Genomic DNA, 21,063 nt, shown 5'->3' with positions numbered 1-21,063 from the left:
TAATCCTCAGAATAAAGGGAAAAGGATCCTGTACTCCTTGGATGTGCACAGACAGCTCAGGTTCTGCCTTGACAGGATTAAGCCTTTCAGAAAATCTGACCAGCTGCTAGTCAGCTTTGCTACAGGGGCAGAGGGCAAGGCCATTTCAAAGCAAACCATTTCCAAGTGGATAGCACACTGCATCCATTTTTGCTACAAGCACCATGGAAAACCTACCCCTCAGGGGATCAGAACTCATTCCACTAGAGCTACTTCAACCTCTACAGCATTTCTCAAGGGAGTCCCTACCAGAGACATCCTGAAAGCTGCAGCCTGGAGTTCTCTACACACCTTCACCAAGTATTACCACTTACCTATTTTTTTCTAAATCCAGAGCTGGATTTGCTACAGCAGTCTTACAAAAGGCCTGCTACCCAGCCCTAACCCTTCTTGACTGCCTCCACCCTTCCTCAGCTTTGGGAATCAATCCAAGTGTGATGACTGCAACAGTGAAACACGAAGAACATAGTACAGTTGTGTACACTTACCATAAATGTAGATGTTCAAGTGTATTCACTTTTGCAGTCCTGGTTTCCCTCCCTCCAGCCCCCTGGCTTTCTCTATCCTTTCTACCTATCCTCTTTATGGCAGGGGTATTTACTTTTTACTGGAGATGTTCCACACCATGTAATAGCTTCCTATTTTGGGGGCTCCTGACATCTGGTGCAAGAAAAACTGATGTAATGGCGTCGGCTGCATGTTTTATACCCCTGACGACCTGATGTCATGGAAGAGGCGACAGCATCCGACACAGAAATCCAAAGACTAGTATTCGGGCCGACTGAGTGCTACCTGCAGGCCAGATAACCAAGTGTGATGACTCCAATAGTGAATATACTCGAACATCTACATTTATGGTAAGTGTACACAACTGTACTTTCTGCTGGTCCTTCCTCCTCTCTGTCTTCTAACTGATCTTTGGCACTCTCCCTAGTGTAATAAATACTGCAACAGTGAAATGGAAAGACATAGTATCTTCTCTTCACTGTTGCATTATCCAGTCCCTCCCTGCACCCCCTAGTCCATTTCCATTCTGGATGCACTGATTACATTTCTTTTCCTTGGACTTGCTTCCTGCTGGGGCTCTCAGTTGTGAGGATGCTATGTCTGGTTATCACCTTTATGCTGCACACTACGTAAAGAGCATGTGTGTGACATATGGTGTACCTTAGAGTAACCTAAAGGAATTTGGTATACTGGCTGGACATCAGGCCACCCTTAGGTTCATAGGTTCATACTAGGCTATCTTCCCTAGGGCATTTATAAGCCTAGCCAGAATGTGTTTGGCTTTCGCCACCCATTTTAAATTTATTTTGCTATGCCCTTTTTCGAGGTTAGTATACTGTGCCTCTGTCTAACAGTGACACAGAAATGATACCCGGGGTAAACCTACGATCTCCCATCCACTCATCAAGAGTCCTCTTGAAGAGAGTCAATGAGGGACTCTGCCTAACCTGGACTGGGCTTTTATTCCAGAGTGAAGGGAGCCTCTGGGTTATGAATCTGTCCCTCCAGCATGTCCTATTTATTTCAGTGCTGAGGTTCAAGTCTCTCGAGCACGTAGCTCGATGGGATTTGGATTTTCTGAGGTGCAGCATGTCCATTAATTCCAGGTTGGACATGGCTTTATATGTCAGGCACAGATCGCCTCTGAACAGGCGGTATGCCACTGAGTAGAGCTGGAGTTTCTTTAACCGGGCAGCATATGGCATCTGTTTGAGCCCTTTGATCCTCTTGGTGAGGTACTTTTGGGGTCTTTCCAGTTGCTGCAGGTGTCTGGTAAGGTACATCCCAAAAGGGGCATTGTACTCAATTATGGGTCTGATGAGGGATGAGTAAAGAGGCACGATGACCTCCCCTGATCTAGATGTGAATCCCTTCATGATTAGGTGGGCTATATAAAATGTTTTTCTAACCACTTTGGCCACGTGGTTGTCAAATGAGAGATTGCTATCAACTTGGGTCCCCGGTCCCTAATTACTTCTGTACTTAATGGATTACCACCTATGTGGTCATTTGTGGGCACTTTGTTTTTGCCAAAGGGGATGACTATACACTTTTTGGCATTTAGCTTGAGGCCATGGCTCTGGCACCAGTTGTCTGTTTCTATGAGGCCCTTTTGTAGGATGCTTGTGTCGGCTGGAGAGTCGATTATGGCGCCCAGTTTGCAGTCATCTGCGAACTTCGTCAGCCACAGTCCTTCCATGTTGGCCTGTACCTCTGAGAAATATATACCGAACAAGAGAGGTCCCAGGACTGAGCCTTGTGGGACACCACTTGTAACTGGTTTGGAGTCTGACATGGCTCCAGCAATTCTAACCATGCGGGTTCTGTCCTTGAGCCAGTTTGCAGTCCATCTAGTGACATAGGGGTTTATATTTAAGCTGGTGAGCTTATCTATAATGCCAGTGGGGTATTGTATCGAAGGCTTTTGCGAGGTCCAGGTAGGCTGTGTGGACCACCTTCCCCTCGTCAATGGCCTTGGTGACTGTTTCAAAGAAATCAGCCAGGTTTAAGAGGCAGGATCTGCCCTTAACAAAGCCGAACTGGGTAGGATCCAGTGTCTGTAGGTCCCCAATATCTTTATTTATGAGGTCCATGATGATCCTTTCCATAGCTTTGCAGACCAAGCTAGTCAGGCTTATGGGGCGATAGTTTCCAGGATCCGTTGAGGCACCACCTTTATGGAGAGGGACCACTGTTGCTGTACGCCACTCTTTGGGCACATATCCTGTAGTAAGGCTGAGATTGAACAGTAATTTTATGTTTGGGTTTAGCTCTTCTTGGAGTTCATGTAGGGAGCAGCCGGGACACCGTCTGGTCCCATTGATGCTGTGTTTTTTGCTTTGGAGAGGCGGCTCTTACCTGAGCATCTGAGATGTCAGGGGGGCAGCACTCTGCTGGGATAGATATTTGCCCTTTTGGTGGGGGGGGGAGTTTGCGCTGAACCTGTCAGCTAGGATGTTGGCAATGTCTGTGGGTTCAGTGTATTTTTTGTCATTTTGGACTAATTCTGAGCATATCTGGGAATTTACTACCCAGGTTCCTAACATAACTAAAGAAAGCCTTGTGATTATCCTTAGTGTCCTGTGCAATTTTCTCTCGAAGCTGGCCTTAGACAATTTTATGAGTGCCTGTAGTTTTTGCTAATACTGATCAGTGATGCCTTCCCTTTTTGGGATTTTGCTCTATCATTTAGTAGCTTCCTCCTTCTATTGTATAGTTTGTTTATGACTGGGGTCCACCAGACAGGACGTCTGCCTTTGGAGGATTGGGTCTTGGTTTTATTTGGGATCGCATGATCCATGCATTCCTGAAGGTGTTCATAGAATGCGTTTATAAAGGATTCTGGTCTGGGCAGATTTTCCACAGGCCCGGGGGCTTTGAAGGATTCCACCTCGGTTTTGAGGAGTGTGAAATTTGCTTTAGAGAAGTTTTTCACTGTGGTTTTCTGGGCAGGGGGTGGGGTCGGGATGTGAATATCCAGTGAGATTAGTTTATGGTCTGATCTTACCAGTGAGGGATACACTTCTGGTAGAGAATCCCTAGTGTAATGAATACTGCAGCAGTGAAGAGAAAGGCATTTACTGTTATGGAAAGATTGTACATAATTGTACTTTCTGCTAATAAAGTGTAGTCATAACTTGTATTTGTTTTGTACAGGGACATGCCATTGGTAGACCTCTTTTCATTCTTCCGGCCCAAACTTGATTTTTCATGCCTTAGTTCCCTGAGAGTTAAGCTGTACATGTGATTGTGGTCTTGCCTGTTCCTCAGATTATCTAGCAAGGCCTTTTTTAATGGACTCCTGACAGCTGGTAATGATTTTGATGCCTCTTAACGGGCATCTTGATGTTTTTGGCCTCATTTTATACAGTTAAGTTTTTGTGACTCCCATCTAATGTTAGGACAAAATCTAAGACTACAAAAGGTCTCCCTACTTTTTTTGTCTATCTCTGTTCAGCTGTTCATGTTAAACCCTTGTCTAAAGTACTGTTGGTAGTTTGTCCATTTATTTTTGCTGAATTCCTCACTGACTGCTGAGAGCTAAACTTACTTAAATAACTTGGTGGTAGTTTTCTTGTTTATTTTTATCTCCACAAACCTGTAAGCCTCGAGAAACCTAGCCACTGCCCACACTGCCTGTTGGATGTATATGATTAGATCACTGTTACAGTAGTTTAGAGAATGGGGCGACCTGTAGATCGCATCCTGATTGGAGAATAAATGTTCTTCAGCAGGGTGTTAATATAGAGGTAATGCCCGCTGAAAAAAAATTAGTCAACCACGGCAGCATATTAAGTTGCCGTGAAGCTCAGACTGCAAAAAAACGAATGGCCACCATTATTTTACACACTTTAAGCAGTGCTTTTGCTATTTAGCGAGTGTAAAATATAAAAAAAAGAAGAAATTAAAAAAGTGTGTATGCGTGCATGCGAGTGAGAGCGAGAGTGATCTAGCCACTATTTACACTCGCTAAGCAGCACTTTTGCTGTTTAGTGTGTATAAAAAAATAAATAAAACAAGACAAAAGTGTGTGGTTTATGTTTCTGGCTGTGTGTTTTTTTTTTTTTTTTTTCTGTCTATGCATGAGTGTATATGTGCTTGTGTGTGTGAAAGCAAGATGCGTGAGAGAAAGTGAAGAGTGAAAGCGAGCGAGCACTGGCAGCAGTACCAGTAAACAGGATTGCATACCTCAACCTTTCAGCTCAAGATGTCTGGATAAAGCTTAAAATAAAGGGAGAACAAATGCTCCAAACAGGAACATATTTTAAGTATTGCTGTTATAAATAGGACTTGTGTTAGCATGCATTTTCTGGTTTGTGTGTGTGTGTGTATATATGAGAGAGTGAGTGAGTTCAATCAACCTGTGGCAGCTGCATTATAGAGGTTTTGCATACCTCTTGACCTTTTAGCTCTAGATATCTGGATAAAGCTTAAAATAAAGGTGGAACAAAGTCTCAGAAAACAAGGTTTGTGGTCACATGAATTTTCTGACTGAAATAAAATTTGAAAGTCAAATGTCTGTCATTATTTATTGACCTCAATCCCCAGTGACTGGCAACATAACACACCTTTTAGGAGTAAAAGATCAAAAAATAAAGTAAATGCCTAAATATTTTTTAAGGGATATATTTTGGCTGTAAAATGCTTCCTCTGGTACCATTTAAATATTACCCCAAGTTTGGAATTAAGCAGAGGAACTACTTTACATCAAAAATATAGAAAAAAATAGTAATAAAATAAGTAAAACACAACAATTTTGCAGGCAGTCCATTCTCTGAGTGCAATAATGACCTCCATGGTGTGTGTTATTGTGGAAATAATGCCCTTCCATGGGTGTGGAGTCTCTCTGTCTGCATTGTTGGGCCTCAGAACACCCCTTGGGTATTATTTCTACAGTAATGCACACCCTGTTGGGCATTATTGCTTGCATAAATCTGTATGGTATATATCCTACCAAATCAGATGTCTGATTAGTGTACAAAAGCTTTAGGGCATCTTTGACATGGTGCATATGCTCGAAGAAGCACAGTGGTATGCTTTTAGAAAAGTAGAAGTGCAGGTGCCATAGATCAGAACTTTCATACTATTGATTTCAGTTAGACCTAGTGTTTCATAGCTTGGCTTGATAAACATTTGGTTAGGATAGTTACCCCTTGGAAGTTTCCTTCTTTTTTTTTTTAATTAAAAATCTCTGAGAGAGTCTTGTTTTTTCTATGTCTAGAGGAAAAAGGAAGTGTCTGTGTGGAAGACAGATACCCTGTAAAGATTCCCATACAGCTTGTTTGTTTTGTTTAGGAGAGACATATGACTTTCACTCCTGCAGGATTTGCTTGTCCATTACCTCCAGTATGGTCAGCAGACAGCTTAACAGCCTTAGCATTTTTCTCAGACAATGGCTTCAGACCCTTACTCATTGATCAGTGCATACCAGCTAAACTTCCTTGGATGTCCCCTTCCAATGCCTAAGAAAGGAAATTCAGCAGACGAAGCTTCTCAAGCTATTATGCCATTGGCATTTCTGCACCATTTTGTGACAGATGACTTTGCTGTGGTCCTGTCAGTGTCCTCAGATATCCATCAGACCTTCTCAACGCTCCTGAGTCTGCTTCAAGAGATGCCATTAAGGGATGGGAGCCTGACGTCCTCAAACACTGGACATATGGCTATGACCGAGAAGGGAAACTCACACCTTTTTATTTTGGTAGGTCATGACAGAATCCCTGTATTTGTAGTTAGGGAAGAGGTAGTGAGCTCAGTAATGAAATATGTAAGTCAGAAACTTTGAGGTCTATCACTTTAGGGACACCAAACAAATCACAAAAGACCACGTGTCTGTTTCTACCTTCTAGGCCTTCTGTTAAAGAAGCTAAAGAAGAGTGATACAATTTTGTTACTGGGCTTTTCAGCGCTTTCTAATCATTGCATTTTCATAGGAGATTACCAGGATAGCGCCCCTAGAGCCCTTACAAGCCTAGGCATGTTAGTCAAGAGTTGCGTCAGTTTTCCTTGGTTAGATGGACATAATTCACAAAGTAAGTCTGTGATCAGCACAGACTACCCCTGTCCATGAAGTTCATGGGTACCCACCCCCCCACCCTCGGGTGAATTTGCAGTCTGTCATCCATTTGTTCAGGTTGCATTTGAATAGAGTCAGTGAGGAGCTCTGTTTCACGTGAATTGGAAGTCTATTCCAGAGGAGCAGCGATCTCTGGGAGACGTCTTTCTTTTCTGTATGTTCTGTTTGTCACAGGCTTGGTTAAGATCCATAGAGCAAGTGACTCTTGTGCCATTTGACTTGTGGATATGCAGCATCTCCATCAGGACAGGGTCAGAGACCACCCTGTAGGCTAGGCACAAGTGTGCTGTTAGTAGCCTATAACATACAGAGTACAGTGATGGGGCTTTCAGTCTATCCATGTAGGTCATGGTTTGGAGGCCATGGATTTTGTTGGTGAGAAACCTCTGTGGTGTCTCCAACTGCTGCAGGTATCTGGTGAGGTACATGCAAAAGGGAGCACTGTACACTATTAATGGTCCTCTCCTGTTACTTCCCTTTTAATAAAAAAGGTCTCTTCCCCAAAATATCTAAATTATATATTAGAACTGATGCGGAGAGAATTTATAGCCATCTAGAAAAAAATCAGTCATGCAAATAAAGCAGAAGTATAATAAGAAAGTCCTATGGAAAAAAAAAATAATCCATTGTCAAATAAGGCCATAATAGAGAGCTGTAAAAATGGGAAGAATCTAAGTATGGCATGGTTAGATTAAAAAAAAAAGAAAGCATTCAATAGTGTCCCATATTCATGGATAATGGAATGCCTGCAGATGTACAAGATACACCCTACACAAGTCCGTTATATTGCAGTGACTATGAAACAGTGGCATACAATTTTGCAGCTGAGCCATTGTAAAGGACAGGTTATTATCCCAGTGATAATTCAATGGGGGTATATTCCAGGATAATTCTTTGTCACTCCTGACGTTTTGTCTTGCCCTTAGCCCCTTAAGCTGCTTACTTAATAAACTAGGCTACAGTTGCAGATTAACTTCCAGAAATCAACTGTATTCAAAAACAGCTTATTTACTTTTTGTGGGAGATTTTGTGTTTTACAGTTCATCATACTTGAGGGTCTGGAATCACAGTCATATCTACAAATGGTTAAAATGTTCTCAAATGATGTAAAGCTGACATTTAATTGTGATAAATAGGCAAAGACAACCGAAGGAAAATCTGCAGCACCAAGAAAATGTATGTCAGGGACAGGAATGTGATCTAAAGGAATTTGAACAGGAGGCAGTGTGTAAATGTTTGGGAGTAGATTAAAGGTTTGCAATAAAACATTAACAAAGCTTAATAAGGAATACTTCAGAAGACTAAAGAATATTGAAACCGCCTTGATTGACATCCAGAAGTAAAGTCCAAGCTATACAGCAGTTTGCTCTTCTTGTTCTAACTTAAAGCTTTGGTGTGATTAACTGCCCCCAAATAGCATTTAATCAGTTGGACAAGAAAACAAGAAAAATGCTTCATGCTTATCAAGTGATGTATAAAAAGCCAGTGCATGCCAATTCTGAAGTGAGGTATTGACCACCTCAAAATTGACTACATGTGTAGCTCTCAGTTGTTGGACTGCATACTTATTTGCAGACCTCATCAGACCCAAACATAGTGAAGTTTTAAAACATGAATAGAAAAGTCTAAGATGGCATCTTTGCTAAATTTAGCAGAAGAATTTTGAAAAGGAGTGATGATAAAAATCAAAGCAGTAGCAGTTGAGAATCGGGCAGCAATTGAAAGTGCCAAAAAAAAGAAAATATAAAGAAAAGGTCTAGAAAGAAAAATGGAAAGTCCAGAAATATAATGGCAAGTTTAGAGAACTCCTAGAAGAACCACAGGTTGACTAAGATTTGACATAGGAATTGTTAAGGAGAGGTAAAGTTAAGTCAAAAGATAAAAGGCTAATAACAGTGACCTGAGATAGTGGGCTTTACATACATATTGGTTTACAAAGTCTGTAGAAAAAGTGGGAGAAGTAGACACATGTAGGTTATGAAAAGCAAAACTAGAAACGGTTGCATATCTCTGCTGGTTGCAGTACATTCAGTGGTCAAGAGGCTGTATACTGAAAGGCACAAAAATCTGGCAAGACCATTGCTCTACAATTTGTGCAAACACTGTAATGTACAAGTAGCTGTAAAGCATTGGAAACATGAACAGTCAAGCATTATCGACAGTGATGAAGTTCAAATAACACTGGATTACTCAGTACCAAGAGTTAAGAAGATAGATGCAAGAAAAACAGATGTAATACAAGGGGAAAAAAAGGATAAAAGTAGTTTTAATCTTTGAAAAATCTTGGACACAACCATTATAGTGTCTTTTATGCACTGAGTGAGATGGTCATAAAACACCAGAATTTGTAAGTAGAAGCTAAAGTAATGTGGAAGAAAGAGACCCAGGCAATTCCATTAGTAGTAAGAGTTTGTTTGTGTCTTTCGGCTTTTCCCAGTTAGGGGTCGCCACAGCGGAACTCTGGTCCACTAATGATTGGCAGTAAATTTTTACGTGCTGAGTTGCCAGCCCTGATTCACAACCTTCAACGAAGGTACGCCCATTCACGCATGTCTCCACACAGAAGACATTCTAGCTGAGAATCGAACAGGACAACGTCTTACTGTGAGGCGACAATGCTACCGCAGCACCAGTAGTAAGAGTAACAGGACTAATAAAGAAATTTCAAGCACATGATACCAAAACATGTAGCCACTTATGAATTTCTGAAAGAAGGAATTCTGGGTACATTGCAGGCTCTGAGAAGAGCATTCTTGACAGACATTAAGACTGAAACAATACTAATTTTATGAATCCAAAATAGTTAGAAAAATTTTAAAACTTGTCACACAAAAGTGAACTGTTTAATTATAAGGCAGTACGTTGAAACATTACATTAAGACGGAAACCATTTTGTTGGCTCTGTGGCAGATGTAGATACATCTGTGACTTTTTCTCATGTTTTACTAATTGTTTAGGTACTAGAGAAGCTGACACAAGGCAGTGGTAGTTTAACATCAACTATTGGTTTGCCCACCTTGAGAAAGGGGGGCTGTGGTCCCCTGGGAGAACTGTGACAGCAGTGTTTGCTAATGCTGTGTGTAAGACCTTGAACCAAAGACTGTGGAAACATGGAGGTATGCATGCTCCCTGTGACACAAGCACATTGCGAAAGTCACAGCCAGAGTAGGTTGGATGTAGAAATATCAAAAAACTCTGCAGTGGATGACAGCAGCACATGTGACATTTGACTAAATGGCCTAATAGAGTTGCTAGGAGGGAGACTTAATGATCGTGTAGTGCTAGGAAACAACAACCAAAGACTGTTTTAATTACTACTGTAGCTCAACCACGCTGTAGGAAAAGTATTGTAAACCATCAAATAGTAATATTTGTATGAAGCAGTATTTGATAGAGTAAAAAGAGTGCCTTAATCTTCACCAGCTTAATTCTGCCGTTTTGCCAAATTCTATGTATTTTGTATGTTTTATAGTCCAGCAGCCAGCTTTTGTAGGACTGAATGACTGACATTTTTTTATCATAATAAATACAAATCTTTGGCATCATTTTTACTGCATGGTAGATGTCCAGAGCACAGACTTCCTTGCCACACCACTTATTTCTTGAGTCTTACAGCCTGCAAGAATGAATACATTTTGCTTGTAAAATCCTATAGCTCTAACCATTTTCAGAGGAAAATGGGTGTGTATCTGCTATATTGTAGCATAAAAGAACTTCTGTATTAGTCCCAGGGCTTTACACATATAATTCCGAATAAAGTTTAGAAGGTTTTTGCCTTGGTACTATTCTTTACAACCTTTCATCTGATTATTTCTGCGATTAAACTTATTCACTAGTATGCTTGCCATTGCATTAAGAATTCTTAGTGGCCTCAAGGGTAATGTTTTAAACACCTCTTGTTTTCAGTACTTAAATGATTGTGGTTTTTCATCACTAAAGACCCATTCCACTCCTTTTCATCCATATTACACGAGACGTGGTCAGATTTCCTATTTACATTTTTCTAGGCCATCAGTAGCATCTACTGTTGTAATTATGGTGCCTTCTTACAGTAAGGAGGTTGTGTTCCTTTGCATATTTTTCTTGCAATGTCTCCCTGTTTTCTTTGTCACGTCAGAACAAGATGTTCAAGAATTAACAGAGGTGTAACACTCTAACAGTATCCCTTAGTAATGCAGTAAGTGCAACACCAGCCCCATTAGAAAGAAATGACTTGAGAAAATGTCTTCTTGCGGTTGACAAAGATGGCACTCCTGCTTAGATTTTTGTCTGTAATTTTTTTTGCCAGATATGGTGGCGGTCATTGTATAGTGGATATAGCCACAGGCAGATATGCTCAAATCCATTCTGACTTCCACATCTTATAATATTCCTGAGGCAGGCTGGTTTCATTATGCTGGAGATGTCAGTCGAGTGCCATGCAGAAAGATAATGTCTATGTAATATTCAGTTTGTTTTTGCTGCATCATAGCTTTCAGTAGTCTGTCCTACAGTCTCATCCATATGACTTTGAGTGTTAAGTACCCTTTTGTGAAAATGTTTTTGCTTTCCTTATGATTTTTATTTGCTACTTGTTGTAAAGAGCAGTTGGTGCACTGTACTTTGTTTTAAATTTTGCTATCTGAGGCTAATGGCATTCTTGGAAGAACAGACCACCAACAAATGTGACTGCAATTAGATCCCATGGAAAGATTCCCACTTTCACTGATCTGTGTTGGGGTAATGTCACCCCGTCATTGAGAAGTGTTCCTGTTAAGAAAAAAGATTCTTTAAAGTAGGGTTAAAAATGTAAACTTTCTTGGGGTACCATAACCTCTTAATTTTGAGCCAAGGGATGCCTAATTCTTTGTTGTTTTCCATGTGGGATTACTTCTTCATTTGGGCTAAAAATCCCAAACCTGAGTTCTAACGGGAAGATAGGGTCTACCATCTGGTGAAGTTGGCATGGTGCAAAGTTAACTTACAACCCCCATCAGGTAGAGGCCTCAGGGTTTCAACTGCATGGGGGCACTTTCTGGTAAGCTTCCAGCTCTGATGCCTTTTTCTTCCATTACTGTATCTGTCATTACCCCTCTAGAAGCTGACAGTGGTTTAGCACTCTGTGCATCTCGACAGGCCTCAGTAGAGACTGCTACTGTTGTTTCATAGCTGGGCATACTGTCTTTGGCCAGTATGTGATGTAGGCTTCATGAGAAGGCTGTCCTCCATCAGACCTTCCGTCACTCGAGTTGAAGCATTCAGCATCAGTTCAGCCAGTGATAATTTCCGAATTTAAACAGACTTTAAAGTCACTGAAACCTATGCCCTATTTTTCAGTGAATCAACCCCCCCCCCTTTAGATGGCTGCCCTGGCATTATTTGATTACTGCAGTTCTTAGAGGAATATGTGATCATCCTGGCTAATGTTCTTCCATCCTTGCTATGTAACTTCATACTTACGAATCCTTGCTATTAGGCAAGAGAAGGAGACCTCTCTCAGCAAACATCTCCAGCTTGGTCTCTGGTGAAGAGTAGTATCAGGAAGTAATATACTGCACATGGATGAAGTATCTATTTGGATGTGGCATAAGTAAAGATTAATTGCAACCAAATATCGAAGCAGCTATGGCAGAATGTTCACAGTCTCAAGCTAAGTCAAGTTATAAATCCACAGAATGTTCACATTCTCAAGCCAGGTCAAGTTATAAATCCACATGTCTTATTTCCAGATAAAATCCCTTTATTGCAAGTAAGTTACAACAGGTAACCACTTTCACAAACTTCTGTTTGCTTCATCAGACCATAAACAAGCAGACTCTGCCCCCCCCCTTTTATACTCATACAAATAGTCAAATTTCAAATGAACAAGTCACAGTCAATCTTATACTCAGAGCACCACCCCACCATTAAATTAAAGCACTCACAATAAAATATACATCTAAGATGCATATAAAATAAGCATAGAATTCAGTGATGTCAATTTATGGATGACAGCTCAAGAACAGAGGAGAGAGAGCTTGACTGGATAATAAGACTGGGGGCACATATAGGACAGGGTTTGAATGACCATCTTTCCATTGTTTCTAAGTTGAAAAATAGGAGACTGCTAAAATGAACACATTAAATAAATTGACATTACTGAATTCTATGATGTTAGCTCTACTTTATTTTATTTTGATTCTATGTTATTTTATATGCATCTTAGATGCATATTTTATTGTGAGTGCTTTAATTTAATGGTGGGGAGGTGCTTTGAGTATAAGATTGACTGTGATTTATTCATTAGAAATTTGACTATTTGCATGAGTGTAAGGGGGGGCTGAGTCTGCTTGTTTATGGTCTGATGAAGCAAACAGAAGTTTGTGAAAGCGCCTACCTGTTGTAACTTGCTTGCAATAAAGGGATTTTATCTGGAAGTAAGACGTGTGGATTTATAACTTGACCTGGCTTGAGACTGTGAACATTCTGTGGATTTATAACTCGACTTAGCTTGAGACTGTGAACATTCTGCCATAGCTGCTTCGATATATGGCTGCATTCATTCCTTTTCTTGTATCGAGTGGCAGTTGGAACCTTGAGGTTTGTTTTTTCTTACTGTGTTATAAATAAAGATTAGTTATTTTTATCTGGATTTGCTTCTGAAAATGCCTGATTGGATGAAACCTTCAGTCTGATATGGGGACACTTCAAATGGAGAACAGAAGAGCTGTCTGATCTCACAAAAGGCACCAGAGATTGCTAGGTATGGATAAATCTATGTCAGTAGTTGCCTCATCAATTTTTCTAAGCATTTCAGGAGTTTATAAAAGTTATTTCTGAAACTAAATTTTTAAACGCAAGCATCCACAAAAGCCGCTTAGACTTGAACAGCTGGAGGGTAAGCAGAGTATCTTAAAACAAAACCTCTTGCTGTAATGCTGTTATCTCCTTAGATGCCATTAAGACATCAAATTTTGCCCCTTATGTTACCATCCTCCTAAATAATAGGTGTTAGGTGTGATAGAAACGTTTATGCCCCTTTGGCATTGGAACCACCACTGTTTGCTAGTCATCTATACTGCAATATTGAGAAGGTATTTTGAGTCTGGTGGTGAAAATAGCAGAAAGTATTACAAGTGCTTCTATACTGCAAAGACTGATTTGATCCAGACATCAGTAAGAGTGAGAAAATGTACCTTTACAGTGGAGCTATGATGACAGCGATGCATCCTGTGTGTGTGTGTGTGGGGGGGGGGGGGGGGTCATGTGACATTGATATTAGAAGGCACAGCTGCCAAAGGATGTAGCCTCTCTGCCAGGAGACCTCATTGCTTATCTTCAGTGCCCCTTTGGACAACTGTCTTCTCTTTGGTCATCCATCACAAGAAATCTTTAAAAAGCTAGAAGAAAAGAGCAAATTATATGAATGGTGAAGTAGTTATTCTACTGATTGTTTCTTAGTTTAACAAAATGTGGTCTTTTATAGAAAACAGATGTTGACTGAATGTGGACCAAGACTTAATGCTGCTCATTGACTCCTTTTTTAATCATCACTGCTTATTCTGTTTGTACTTTGCTTGTTTATGTCATACAAGTTATGTACGTTTGTGTGCACATGCATGCAGACAGATGTGATATATAAGGCCTTGGAGAAGTGGAGCAGACAGCAGGTGAGAGTAAGGAGCAGTGGAGTTTCCTCTATGGAATTTGCATCCTGGTACTCACTATAATATAACCTTTCTCGAAGCCCTTCATCTCCCCCTTTCCTTCTGCTAGGAGAAAAACTAGGATTTTTAAGGACCTAGTTTCCTGTCTTTTACAGCAATGCTTCTTGTACTCCCATATCAGATTACATTAGCAGGACTCTTACAACAACTGCTGGTATCAGCGGTCATAGGAGGAAGATCCTTTGGAAGAGGAAGGAATGCTTTATTCCAATTTGTTTCTGGTTCCAGAACAGGACAGACCTTGGAATCGTATAGTGGACATTTCTTAAATTAAACAAGGTCTTAGTAATAATATTAGATGCTGACTCCTTATTTTCTATTCTTTGTGTTGTTGCCTGAAGCACTGGTGGTCACACTGACATGACAGAGGGCTACCTGCACATCTACATCTTTAGGGGTTATAAGAAATTCCTGGTTAGTTCCCAGCATTTATAGTCCACTTTATTGTCTTTGCGTTGTCCACTGCTCCCACAGTTTTCAGCAGATGTTTAGCCTCAGTTTTTGCCCACCTTGTGCTGCAGGGTATTCATGAGTGCACCTATTTGCATGATTGATTCAGACCTTTGCTTTTGAGGAACTGGCTTGGCCATCAAATAAAACCATTGCCTGCCTAGTGGTATTTGTCAATTTTCAGATGTCAGACCTGACTGCCTCCACCAGGACCTTTCTGTGAACAGTACTGGATATTTCAGAGGGCATGATCTTCCTCTTTCTGAAGAAAATTACTCTCTACACAATGCATTAATTTCTGGTTATAGCAGAAAAATGTCATGATAGCCAGGAAGGTGCTGAGAACTCTGGAGTACATGTCAGCTTCAATTGTTATAGTTCCCCTGGCAAGGTTACATAGAAGAAAAAAAAATGATGATGTCTGTGGGACCTGTGGCTTGAGCAGTAGCATCTCATACACTGGGTGATGGCCTTTATCCTAGACATTTAAACAGAATTCAAGTGTATGTTTCAACAGACCTCTCTGTAACTCAGGGGTACCCTTTGTTTTGCCACAGGGGACCCAAATCCTGTTGATGGCTGCAGCAGATCAGGCTTTGTGTTGGACACGGGTCCATACTGGTTCAGAGAAGGCGGACTTTACAAGGACAAGGCCATATGAACATGAAAAAAATGTTGGCACTAGTCTGTGCCCTTCAGGCCTTCATCAGTGCATGGGTGCCAAGTGTTCACAGCATTACTAGAGACAAAGTCACTATAATGCAAAACATACAATCAAGGAGCACACACTTGTGCAAACTGTGTAGGTTGACCATGATCGCATGAAGCCTAGCTCTCCAAAGTGACCTTCTACTGCAGGCAGTCTGCAGTTCTTCAGAGGATAATACATTGGAATATCACTTAAATAGATCGTCCACCAATCCTCATCAACAGAGACTGGATCCTTAGGCTTTCCACTCTGACACAGCTTTGGAGACACCCAGAAGTGGGCCTTTTCATTTTCTTATAAATTAACAGAGAGTCTATGAAAGATAGACATCTGTGCAGGCAAACCTGGGCAGTAAAGGACTTTTCCCTGTAATGGAAGCAAAAGTTGATATATGCCTTAGCTATTGGTCATCTTCTCCACATTTTTTTTTTAAAGCAAGGGAAGACAGGGCAGCTGTGATACTGATAGCCCCCTCTGGCCAAGATAACTCTGGTTCTCCCTTTCTCCTTCAAATAAAAAAGGGAACTCCTTATACTTGGTGTTTTGCACCTGCTGATACAACATAGTGGCACGTTGATGCACCCAAATCACAGCAGCCTCAGGCTGACTGCTTGAATGCTAGGTCCTTGCTACCTCAGTAGCTCATTACCCACTCAGTTGTACTGAACATTTCAAAGGAGGCATTTATTTTATTTATTTACAATAGATTGACCGGGTTATTCCCACACTCAGCAGACACTTTTCAGGGAAGACCTGAAGTGGTATTTGGCAAGGGCACTGAGGTAATTTCCCTATTGTTTTTGATAAGTACTTTGGGGTCTTTTACATCCACCTAAGTTACTACCAACTCAGTTTACCAGCTCATCCAAAGGATGCCACACTCAAGGAGTGCAGCATGCCCTTATGGTGTTATTCAAGCTCACAGACAGGAAATACTGCTTAGACAAAGGGTAGAAGTTTTCTTTTTTTATGTGGATCTTACCATATCACTCCATAAAAGGCTTCAGTTCAGCATCTTTGTAGATACGTAACCTCACTGTGTAATACAAAGGCATGTTTTTATTGTCTGTAGTGTTGGAATGGTGTTCGGACAAAAATAACCCAAGAAATTACTTTAGGTACCAAATTAAGTATTAGGGTTCCTGTGGAATTAATTGGCTCTCTGGATTGATATTGCATGTCAGTTTGGACCTTGTGTTAGGTGGTGATTGTTTTGATTGAGACATGTAAGTGGTACAGATTGGTTGAAGGATTTGGAAGTCAGTTGCACTTGTTAGTGAGCTTAAGAATGGTGGTAGAAAAATTGTATATTGTTGTTTTTGAATTGCCTGTGTGGTCTAGAAGAATGGCTATGACTTTTTAGGGTATGTTGTCTGACTCTTCCTTTTTTAACATTATGAACACACAGTTGCCCAGCAATGGTATGAAGTAGTTTTATTTTGATCAGTTTATGAATTTTACTGTTTATTTTTACGGGAGAATGGCTTATTTTACTGTTGTTCTTAGAATAACTAGGGTTCAGTTTATTCAGAGCTTATGATTAACCATCTGAGTAAATCGGAATGAGTTTCTTACCCAAAAGTATATCATGTCTTGTAACTGTTTATTTTTCAAATCATTGTATATTTTGATGTTGACAATTTACTTGTTTGTTTTAGGTTAGAGCAAGCAAAAGAAGCAGATTCCAAAGATGCCCTGAAGGACTTGGTAAATCTGGTTACCTCTCTCACAACATATGGGATTTCTGAATTAAAACCAGCTGGTATCACCACAGGAGCACCATTTCTGTTGCCTGGCTTTGCAGTCCCACTGCCTGTTGGTAAAGGTACAACACCATGATCTAGATATCCTTGTGCTTGAATTTTCTAGCTCCATTTCTGTCATTGTACTGCAGCATGAAGTGGGTGCTGCAGTCTGTATGATGTCATGTAAAGCAGAGGCCTCATCTGCTTGAATTACTATGGGCTAGGCTTGTAAAGGCTTCAGGGCCATTAGCCTAGTACACACCTATGAACCTATGGTAGTAGTTCAGGTTCATTTTCGTAGGTAGTTACAAGGCTTTTGCAATCCAGAAGAGTGTTGAGGAGCCTATACCAGTTACTGTAGGGCATTGTCTGGTTAAGTGACTTGCTTGACGTCATCCAGAGTACAGATGAGGACTGAGGGAATCAAACCTTGGATATACAGGAAGCAGCTTGTTAACGTGTAGCCTTAATCCTTTGAGCTAACTGCCATGTTAAAGATTCCAAGGCACTTATAGGAAGAAATGTATAGGAATTGTTGTTTAAAATGCAGACATTCCAAAATATCAGCTTAGAATTGCAAATGGAAAAAAGTTCTGGCATAACATTTCTGTTGTAATAAAAAAAGATTAAAGTAATTAATGACCTACTGTAGAAGTCTGCTATTCATTATGCTTAAGAAAACATCTGCTTTCTTCCTTTTTAATATTCATTATTGTTTTATAAATGTTTTCTTCTTGGAACCACTGTAAACCTTGCTCCAAGCTGCCATGCAGGCAGGGTCTTAACATATGTGGCATGAGGCTACCTTACGGATTCCATTTAGTTCATTGCTTTTTCAGGTCCCATTGCTTCTGAATATCATTGACTCCTAGTTATGCAAGAGAAATGTCAAAAGCATAATAGGTTTTGCGAAAGTCATTTCTTGCTGTAGCTAGGTATTTTGGCACGATGGGCAACTCCAGGTGGTATCCTTCCCCCAAAGAGAGTTTAGCAGAAGGGGAAAATGTCTGCCAGAGCTGGGTAGCAAAAAGAAAGTCCTCCACTTGAAAAAGCTGATGTTATGCTGTCCAGTCTTGCCTTCATTCTTACCCGTGGGGTCAGAGCCGAATCTTGGCTCCGACTCGGCCATAATCTAGCTCGAAGTCTTCAATTAGCTCGTGGCTAAGAGGTATCCCATCGTGCAACAGGTCTATACCCCTGATCTCGTTTGCCGCTCGTTAAGCTCAGACGTGGTCTCGCTTTTGGCTGTGGCTAAGTATATTGCTTATAAAATGTTTATAAACTTTTGACTTGTTGTTGCTCAAAAAAGCTATTTTCATAGCTCTGTGTGTGTGGTAGTGGTATTTTACTGCCTGTATTTGTTTCTCTGGCTGTTTTTTGTGACTTTGTCTGGACTGTTCAGGTATCCCATTCGTTTCTTTTCCCCACGGGCTTGGCCCGTTTACGTTAGAGGACCTAGTCCTCCCCATTGTTTCTGTGTGGTCTTTGGTTTGGTGCTCCATTCTGTTAGAGTTTAGTGTTGTGTCTGGCTAGTGGTGCTTTCCTGCCTTTGTTTCCCGGGCTAGGCCCATTTTAAGTTAGAGGACCTAGTCCTCCCTGTTGTTTTCCTGCCTGTTTCTTGGCCATTTGAGTTAGAGGCTCTGTTTCTTGTTAACAACAACAAGAACAAATTTCACCACTAGAGCGAGATACTCTTGTATGAGCAAGGGCATAATTTATGTTATTTTTTGTACTTGTAATACATATTATATTGGTGAAACCAAGAGAATGCTAGCAGACAGAATTAAAGAGCATGTCAGAGATGTGAAAAATAATAAATCTAGTAGCCCTATTGCTGAACATTTTAATTCTGTACATAATGGCAATATTGATTGTATAAAAGTTACTATACTGGAACATGTACCTCTTTATTATAATAATTTGGAATTTCAAAAGAATATATTGAGACAGAAAGAATCCATTTTAATTATGAAATATGGTACTTTATGCCCTTATGGTTTGAATAGAGAATGTAATTGGCAAAGTCTTATTTAGAATTGTGACTTAAATGTGTATTACATCTTTTTAATTAGTTGATTGTTTAATTGATTCATTGTTTCATGCTGTATATATTGTGAACTTTTAAAGTCTCATTATTTTACTCTACAAAGGCTGTTGGCCGAGGCGCTAGAGACATTCGATTGAGCTGAATAAATTTTATAAGTACGGAAGGTAGAGCTGGGACTCACTGTTTGTTCTTGTTGTTGTTGATAAATCTGTTTCTTGTTAGTTGGGTCTAGTGCGTTTACATATTAATTTGTTCCTTTCAGCATGTCCAGGGATCCTAAGGAATACAGGCCTTCAGACTTTAAAAAGTGTGTTGAATGCAGCAATAAAATGTCTTTAACTGATGGGCACTCTGTGTGCGTGTACTGCTTGGGGGCTATTCACCTCCAAGAGTCCTTCTTGTTTTGTCATTTCTTCAGTCCCCATGTGCTACAGGATAGGAAGAACAAGCTCATTTTGAAAGGACTGCTTTAACACTCCTTCGAGGAAGACTTGGCTTAGTCTTCCAGTGCATTATCCTCTCCAGCTAAAAAGGACAAAAAGACTTTTAAGAAGCGCTCTCCTGCTCTGTCTGTTTCTTCGGAGCCGCCAGAGAAAGTTGCTAGAACAGCTCCTCCTTCGATTCCATTGCCATCGGTGCCGAAAGAAGGTAGTCTCTTGACTAAGTCCATATCGGCTCCCAGCCGGTCACGGATATTTTGGTTCGGAGCCGGTCTTCAGTTTTTCGACCGGGTTCTCCTTCATGCAAGTCCCCTTCTGTAGGGAGATCCAGATGTTCTTCGTGTTTCACTGTTGCAGTCATTACATTTGGGTAATCTGCTGGCAGGTTGCCCTCAGTCTGCCTGAATTCCAAAGTCTTGGGTCCTGCGTCGGTTACGGTCTCCTCTTCCATGACGTCAGGGGTATAAAACAAGCAGCCAACGCCATTTTCTTTAGTCTTTCTTGCCGCGTGGTGCCCGAAGCAGAAGCAGTTCACAAGTGCTGGTCGGCCGTCTCCTGAAATTTTTGAATTCGAGTTTCAGAACTGAAATCTTCACTAAAGCTAAGTACCCCATTGGGGAAACTTTTTTCTTGCTCTATTCCAATGTCAGAAAAAGTTAATAATTGTATTACTTGTGGGAAACAAATATCTCATAAGGATTTTCATTTATACTGTATCCCTTGCGTGGGCCGTGATCATAACGTGCCTAGTTGTCGGTTTTGTGCTAGATTTAACCAACGCACTATTAAGTGTCTGTATATTTTTGCCTCAAAATATTTTGGAAACAGATTTAACTATCCAGGAATGTCATCGGATAGCAATCCGACTACCGGAGTAAACAAAAAACGCAAAGAAAAAAACAGACAGACTGTCGAGGTCCAAAACCGATGACTAAGCTTTTCCTAAGCCAGTCACCTGTTTGCTGGTACTCAGTGAGGCGCTTTCGCAGCCCCTGATACCCGCTATGTTCGAGTTGCAGACCCCTACCAAGACCTATGTGGAGTCCAGCATGCCGCAAGATTCTCAAAGTATTGTACTCATGGATGTCTCTCCCTCGGATGGGTCCGGAGCCACTGAGCAAGCACCGGCTTCTGAGGGTGTATTCAGGCCACAACATTTTTATATAAAACCGACACCAGCTTCTAAATCAAAGACAAAGCAACTTTTAAAGCTAAAAAACTGATGCATGAGCCACGTGCACAGGCCTCTATGCCCAAAAAACAGATGATTAAAATCGCTGAAGACCTAATTACCTTGATCAGGGGTTCCCAACCCTCTCCTGATAGGAGGCCTAGGCATGACACTGATTATGAATCTTCAGATCA

General features: G+C 40.8%; 1 protein-coding gene across 1 annotated transcript in view; it reads left to right on the top strand.

Moving 5' to 3' along the window:
* Nucleotides 1-21,063, top strand: part of WDFY3 (WD repeat and FYVE domain containing 3) — a 5,086,165-nt gene that overhangs the window by 1,246,135 nt on the left and 3,818,967 nt on the right. Inside the window, exon 8 of the mRNA XM_044059488.1 lies at nt 17,125-17,291. Coding sequence (XP_043915423.1) covers nt 17,125-17,291 — 167 coding nt within the window. The remainder of the gene's footprint in view (nt 1-17,124; nt 17,292-21,063) is intronic.

This window comes from Protopterus annectens, chromosome 17.part0, assembly GCF_019279795.1.
Source record: "Protopterus annectens isolate FY-2018-M chromosome 17.part0, PAN1.0, whole genome shotgun sequence".
In the NCBI taxonomy this organism is placed as follows: Eukaryota; Metazoa; Chordata; order Ceratodontiformes; family Protopteridae; genus Protopterus; species Protopterus annectens.
Note: the sequence above shows the minus strand (reverse complement) of the source record. Positions and strands in the feature narration are given on the sequence as shown.